This window comes from Sinocyclocheilus anshuiensis, unplaced genomic scaffold (genome assembly GCF_001515605.1).
Source record: "Sinocyclocheilus anshuiensis isolate Anshui unplaced genomic scaffold, SAMN03320099.WGS_v1.1 scaffold58, whole genome shotgun sequence".
NCBI classification, from domain to species: domain Eukaryota; kingdom Metazoa; phylum Chordata; class Actinopteri; order Cypriniformes; family Cyprinidae; genus Sinocyclocheilus; species Sinocyclocheilus anshuiensis.
Window position 1 is genome coordinate 3,051,072 of NW_015547688.1, and position 7,351 is coordinate 3,058,422.

Below are 7,351 nucleotides of genomic sequence, written 5' to 3' on the forward strand. Positions count from 1 at the left end.
ATATATATATATATATATACTTACGCACTGTTCCAAACTTTTTTAGTATAGCTAGTATGAGTAGTGAGTTCACACTGAAAAATTCAGCAAGAAAAAGTGCAGTTATTTAACTGAAAATATGACGTGTGGAATGTTGGACACTTCATGCACTCAACTGTATAGCCAAAGGGGGAGGGCTTTCTTTGCATAGCCAAAGGGGGAGGGCTATCAGACTCCAATGCTGGATGAAAGTAACCTTTTAGACCTCATACGCTAGATGTTTGACTACATAGTGCATAGAATAAGAGCATAGTGTATAGTGCATCATTTGGGTCACAACTGTTGTGTCTCCAGTGCACCTGATGTGAGAAGTGTTGTGTGGTATATGGAGTTGTCATCTATATGTAGATCTCACTTGAAATGTTTGGTTTCGGTTAGGATGCTTCCTGTGTAGACAGCAAGATAGCTCACTTAGATGTTGGAACTGAGCTTGTCTGTGCTTTATTTTAATAGCTCATTCAGTCGAGTCTCTCGCGCCAGCCCCTCTTGAACCCCACTGTCCACAGCTGTAATTCATTCCCGCTCATAAATGATTCAGCCCGCTTTACTACACGTAAGCTCAACTTTCAAGCCCCTAAAATAGACGAGCTGTCATGCTCCTGGAGTTAGCTCTGCTTTCAGGTTTGGTCTTATTAAATTCGCTCTTTTTTTGATGATTGCTGTCTGGGGTAGCTGCATCTGTTGCTGTGATTTATGACGGATGGGATTATGTATTCCTCGCCCCTTTAATGAATGACATTTAACTGAGACACAACAGAGGGCGGCAGCCACGCTGGAGTCTGTGTTCATCTGATATTAATTTCCACTGGTACCAGCTCTCGTTCAGAAACTGATGCTTCCACTTTGCGTGTACACTGACTTTTTTGGGATAGTTCATCCAAAAATGAAAATTCTGTCATAATTTACTCACCCTCAACTTGCTCCAAATCTGACTTTTTTTTTTTTGTTCTGTTGAACACAAAAGAAGATATTTTGAATAATGTTGGGAACCAAAAAACTGACGGTAGCCATTGACTTCCATAGTATGAAAAATATACTACCGTCAACTGTTTGGTTGCCAGCATTATTCAAAATATCTTCTTTTTTGTTCATCAGAAGTAAGAATGTCATGCAGGTTTAGAACAAGTGGAAACATGTGGAATGGTTCCAGATTGGGCACCGGCACCAAAGCAGCATGAGTGCATCTCATTTTTCAGGGCACAGCTGATGTTTTTTGTAGTAGTTAGCTGGAGGGATTGAATGGGATGTATTTACAGTATCTCCTCTGCTCTTTCGTAGCTCCCTCCGTGGCTCCTCAGAACATCCAGATCAACACTTTGTCATCCACACAGCTGGAGGTGCAGTGGGAGGTGCCCCCTGCCGAGACCCAAAATGGCATCATTCAGGGATATAAGGTGACACCCCCAACCCACCCACCTCGTCCAGTCTCTCTCATACTCTTATTATCCATCCTCTTTTTCTCCTCCCCTCTACCTCTGTCATTACGAGTTCTCTAGGGTGGAAGAATATATACTGTTTCTTTTGTCTTTTTTTATTTCTTATATTCTCCACAGATTTTTATGCGTTAGATAATGGTGCCAGACAGTATGTTTTAAAGAACTGCCCATTTGGGTCATGAAATAATGATCATGGGTGAGGGTTAAGTGAATATCTGATGAAATATGCATGAAATTGATATATAAAAGTGTCCTGGCAGTAATATGGCAGATTCATGTTAATGCAGAGATCCCTGTTGTATCATTGAATACTTCAGTTCTGCATGATCAGTGAAGAGACTGTAAGCCCTCTGCACATTTCATTTGTTCTTTAACGAGTTTGTATGACCATTTGTGTAATATAACTATAGTGGATTGAATAAGTTAGATTATAAAACAGACTATTGTGCTGAATGCAGTGGTGGACAGTAACGGAGTAGTTTTAATTCGTTACTGTACTTAAGTACATTTTTCAAGTATCTGTACTTTACTGGAGTAGTTTTATTTTGAGTAACTTTTACTTTTACTTCACTACATTCCAAAGCATAAGATCGTCAAGTACTTGATTTGTGTACTTAGTCCACCACTGGCTGAATGCTGATAATGAATGCCAATACAGCATTCCAGATGTGCCAAAATATACAATATAGTAACATTAATCCACCCATCTATGGTAACAGCTATGACAAAAAAAAACTGTTCTCTGTATTAGTTGGCAGCTCACATAGAGTCCAGCTATTTACCTGTAACCTGATTTACATTTTGAATAGTTCAGCCATGAAACTCTACTTGCGTTCTAATTGGTCCATTCAATTCAATGTTCCCAGCCAATCGGATTCATGTACTCATTACCATTTACCTATATAAACAGGACGTATTCAATGAATGCTAGGTTTGTGTGCTATGCGTGTTCTCATCTTATCCCACCACTTCCCCAGCACCACCTGCCAAGATCTGCTACAGAAAATCTTTCTCTCTCTAGCAGCAGCAGGATGCTTCTTTTTAATTTTATTATCCAAGCATTTAGCAGAGCAAGTCAATTTGTCTTATTCAGGCTTTTTGTTGCCTGTAGATTCTTTACTGGGAGATGGACAGTCAGAATGAAACCGAGAGAGTTAAGATTCTCTTCCGGCCTGAAACCAACATGAGGCTAAAGAACCTGACCAGCTACACATACTATATGGTCAAGCTGTCTGCCTTCAATGCTGCTGGAGACGGTCCCTTCAGTGAGCCCAGGAGGGGGCGCACTCTTCAGGCAGGTGAGCATCTGCACAGATCATCCTAACGACCATTAAACTCCCATTCACAACTGATCACAGAGGCCCCCTCTGACCTGAGCACAAACCGTTACACCTTTTAAGGCTAAACTATAAATCTGACCACAGAAAGTGCGCCAAGGGCAACACGTCCACTTCCATATTGTGTTCTTCTCCATGCATGAAAACCAGGTCGACACCTGATCATATTTTGGAGCATGCTGCGTTATATTACCGTTGCATCATTCACATTAGCAATTCATGTGTTCTGCTTTAAATCATTCACTCTATAAATGTTGTCGGAATGAATTACGCACAAGCAGGGAGTGATTTGACCTCAGGCTCCACCTCACTGAAATGACAGGGAGGGGCTCGTTACCCACGAGTCACCTAAAAAAAACAATTTGAAAATTATTCAAATGGTCTTGATGTGACCTCATTTGTTCAAACAGAGGAAACTCACCACCTCTACCTCTCTTTGACATTTCCTAAAGCAACGAGCTGCATTTGTGCAAAAGAACAGATTTGCATAGCTAGCACTGTAAAATCACTGAGAGAGTGGGATATAGTCACTTTTATAGATTTGTTTTTATTTAACATATTACATCAGACTCTAAAATTGGATTGGATGTGCCACATTCAAAGCAGTTGCAAAATAGGCAATATACTCACACCTGTGACACATACCAATTCAGTTTATAATAATATGCTTTTAGTAAGTTGATATGTTGTTTAGCAACTGTAAACACCCTATAGTTAAACTAAAAACTAACCTAAAAACGTTCAATTTGTTAATACTAAAATTGATATTATTTATTAAACATTCACAGAAAAAACTTCTAACTTATTAAAATTATTAAAATAAAAACTACAGATTTTTTTAAAGATTATTTGCTGCAAAATGTTGACGAAAAGTTCACTTTTTTGACAACTTAATTATTAAAGCTCTCATTATTTAAACTGAAAATTGATAAAATGGTCTAAAACTGAGCAGCAGTTATTGTGATAAGTTAAATGGAAGGAAGCATGTTTTAAGTTATGAACAAAACAACACCATTATTAGTCATTTGTCATATTCCCATTTTGTACAAGCAATAAGCCTCTTTCCTTTAAATATTTTTCAATAATTCAATGATCCATCAAGAGAGAAAGTGTGCTTTCCATAGATATTAAAAGTCATTTTAGTTGGTTCGTTTTATCTTATTGTTTTTCATATTTATTTGCTTAGCCAATATCTTTGTTTTTTTTTCCCGGTTCTTGTGTATATAGTACGGCTCTTTGAAACAAATGAAATAATTTGATTTATAATACGAAACCATAATGTGGTCAAGATCTTCATGTGGTTACATTGTGCATAAGAACACTGTGTAATCATGGTAAAAACCCCGGTTAATGGCTTATTGCTTTAACGTAAACTGTATTTGTTGCATTGATCAAACTACACGGTTCTCGCAGCCCCCAGCGCTCCCAGCTTCATCAGTTTCTCCGAGGTGACCAGCAGCACTCTGAACGTGTCCTGGGGTTTCCCGCTGTCCCCCAACGGTGTGGTGGAAGGCTACAGGGTGGTATATGAGCCCAGCGCCCCGATTCAAGGTCTGCATGTTTCCACTGTATCAGACTCTCTCATAATGCTCTGGTTCGAACAGTGGCTTTTTTTAACATCGCTAGTAGTGTTTTGATGTTTGATGATGATGTGATGAGTTGTTTATATAAAACTCATTTTCTTGTTATTGTTTCCATGGCTCTGTGTTGAGTTTTCTCAATGGCTGACTTTAATAATATTTCTTAATGTCAACGTAATTTATCGTACATAACTGGAGTAATTGATTTTGACGCGCTGTTCCTAGGTAGGAAGATGCTGCTGCATTGTAATGTTTGTTTGAATAAAAGGAGTCAGTTCTTGTGCGGTAGTGTGTAATTGTGCAGTTTTGTGTGTGTATGTGCACATTAGGTGTGACTAAAGTGGTAACAGTGGATATCCGTGGCAGCTGGCAGCGCTGGCTGAAGGTGCGTGACCTGACCAAGGGTATGACCTATTGCTTCCGCGTGCAGGCCAAGACTATTGCCTACGGGCCTGAGGCAGAGGCCAACATCACAGCGGGTCCTGTCAAAGGTGAGCAACACAACCAAACAAACACACCACCAACAAAAACAGATCAGCAAACCTCTCAGGGTCGCTGAGCACAGCTTACATTCCCCACTCCTCAGCGAGAGGTGTCAGAAATCCAGGCTGTGAAAAAACACCTGCGTGGATCAATATCTCACAGTGGTGTAGGCGTTTGGTTTAGCTTTAGACCTTCACTCACAAGGGTCGGCTCACTCGCCTGTTCTTCTCAGTTCACTGCACGCTCTCCTCTCTGTTTAGGGTCTCCTGGATCTCCTGTAGAAATGTCAATCACAAAGATAGGATCCATGCTCAACATCCACTGGACACCAGGAGATACAGGAGCAGGACATGTGACCGGCTATGTGATTGAAGCACGCCCATCAGGTACATCACTCAAAACTTGCTATTAATATATTCACTTTTTTATTGAACATTCACTATAAAAATTTCAAATATTTCATTTTAAAATCGAAAACTTAAATTTAATGCAGCAATTAAACATTTAAGGAAAATCAAAGTAGTGCCAAAGATCTTTGCACTTTTTCAACCACCAACCTCTGAAAACCTCTGAAATCTCAGTAATCTGAAATAAAATCAAATCTAAATTTTAGATGAGAAATTTAAACTATTAACTTTTCTATTTATTCACTATTTTAAACCTAAACTAGTAAAACTAAAAAAAATAATAATAATTTATATTTAGTTTAAAACTTAAACTTAATTTAAAATAAAAACTGACAGTATAAAATGCTATTTTAAAATATTAATAAAAACTATAATATTGTATAAATACTTCTAAAATGCTGTTTGTTTTTTTATATTGCTTTTACTCTTTGTTAATAGTTTTATAATATACTGTATGTAGTAATTATTTTCATGTAGCATCATCACATTTAGATTTCACCAGGAATCATGTGGATAAATGCTTCTTTTTTGCAGTCTTTTGCAATTTTTTTGCCACAGATCTACGGACAATTTCTTACCAGCCATCTTTATTTAGCTTTTTTTTTCGATATTTGTTTTGCTATAACAAAACATCTTTTTCTTTTTTTTTTCTTTTTTCTTTTTTTTCTATTTATTTTTTATTTATTTTTTGCATATTTGTACAATGCAGGTCATTGTATCATTCACTGCATCATTTACAATTCCATGTATTTCCATTTTGGTAGCTTATGTGTCACCACTAGTAAAAAACTAGGCATCCTAGATGAGCCTCAAACTTTTTTCACTGAGCTAAAAACATTTTATTTATTTATTCATTTAATTTATTTAGTTAATTATTTACTTTGTTTAATTTTCCAGTTCAAATCATGTAATGTTACAATTTCTAGAAAAGTTGTCAGTCAAAAACGAATTTCTACTCACATTTGGCGCTTGACAAGTGTTAATTTAGGAGTCTGAATGCTGGTCTGAAATAATCTACTGAACATTTACTTACTGGGATACATTGGTATAACTGCCCTTTCCATGTCATCATGGTTTCATTCACATTGAACATCATTGCTTGTCGGGCAATGAAACTCTCTTGATGTCAGCACCTGCTAAGTGAAATGGGACACACTAATGAACTTAGTGCTACCAAGTGCATGATGGCATTTTCACTAGAAGTGACCTTGCTCTCCGCAGATGAAGGGATGTGGGATACGTTTGTGCGGCACTTGCCTCCCACCAGCACCTCTCACTCAGTGAGTCTAGACCGCCTGCGGCAGGGTATCAGCTACCAGTTCAGAGTTCTGGCCGTCAACGAGTTCGGCTACGGCGAGCCGAGTGCGCCCTCTGCTGCCATGTCAGGTAATTACACCCTCTGTACTGAGATGAGTCATCAAAGAGATTTTGACAGGGTGTTGCATCAGTTACTGTTGGTATTATTTAGCTCTAATGTGACTTTTACACCCACATGAACTGTTTGTACCATGTCCTTCTGGAAAAGCTCCACTTTCTTGGCTGACAAGTCTTAATGAAGCTTTCAGACATGTTTCGCAAACGTCGACTCACATGTTTCTGATAAAATTCGGTAGGATAAATAAAAATACAAAAAAAAGTTAACTAATCGTAAACATTTAGTTAGTGTATATGGGTATAAAATGAATATGTGTAGCTCAGATGAGGAGTGATTGAGTTCATATTGAGTTCTCTGATTGGATTTCACACTTTATCTTGGCAGTTTGAGAAATCTTGGAAATCTTAAAGGGGTGGTTCAGTGTTTTTTTTCTAGGCTTGATTGTGTTTATGGGGGGCAGTCTAACATGTGTTAATGCTTCGTTTAAAAAAAACGCATTCTTTTTCACATAATTTACCTTTATTCCACACCGCTCTGTCCCTTCACTGAGAAACGGGCTGATCTTTTCCTTCTTTTATGAAGCTCCTCCCTCAGAAATAGGTGATGGGCTCTGATTGGTTAGCTAGTCCAGTGTGTTGTGATTGGCTAAACCGCCTCTAGCACGCGTCTAATCGTCCCGCCCCTCACCTCAGCG

General features: G+C 38.3%; 1 protein-coding gene across 4 annotated transcripts in view; it reads left to right on the forward strand.

Annotated features, from left to right (window-relative positions):
• The window catches only part of LOC107703405 (protein sidekick-1-like), a 334,600-nt gene that overhangs the window by 321,291 nt on the left and 5,958 nt on the right, over window positions 1-7,351 (forward strand). For all 4 annotated transcript variants that reach the window (XM_016506019.1, XM_016506020.1, XM_016506021.1 and 1 more), the window contains exons 36-41: window positions 1,318-1,433; window positions 2,587-2,773; window positions 4,226-4,363; window positions 4,722-4,883; window positions 5,136-5,261; window positions 6,504-6,668. In XM_016506019.1, the coding sequence (XP_016361505.1) occupies window positions 1,318-1,433; window positions 2,587-2,773; window positions 4,226-4,363; window positions 4,722-4,883; window positions 5,136-5,261; window positions 6,504-6,668 (894 nt within the window). The remainder of the gene's footprint in view (window positions 1-1,317; window positions 1,434-2,586; window positions 2,774-4,225; window positions 4,364-4,721; window positions 4,884-5,135; window positions 5,262-6,503; window positions 6,669-7,351) is intronic.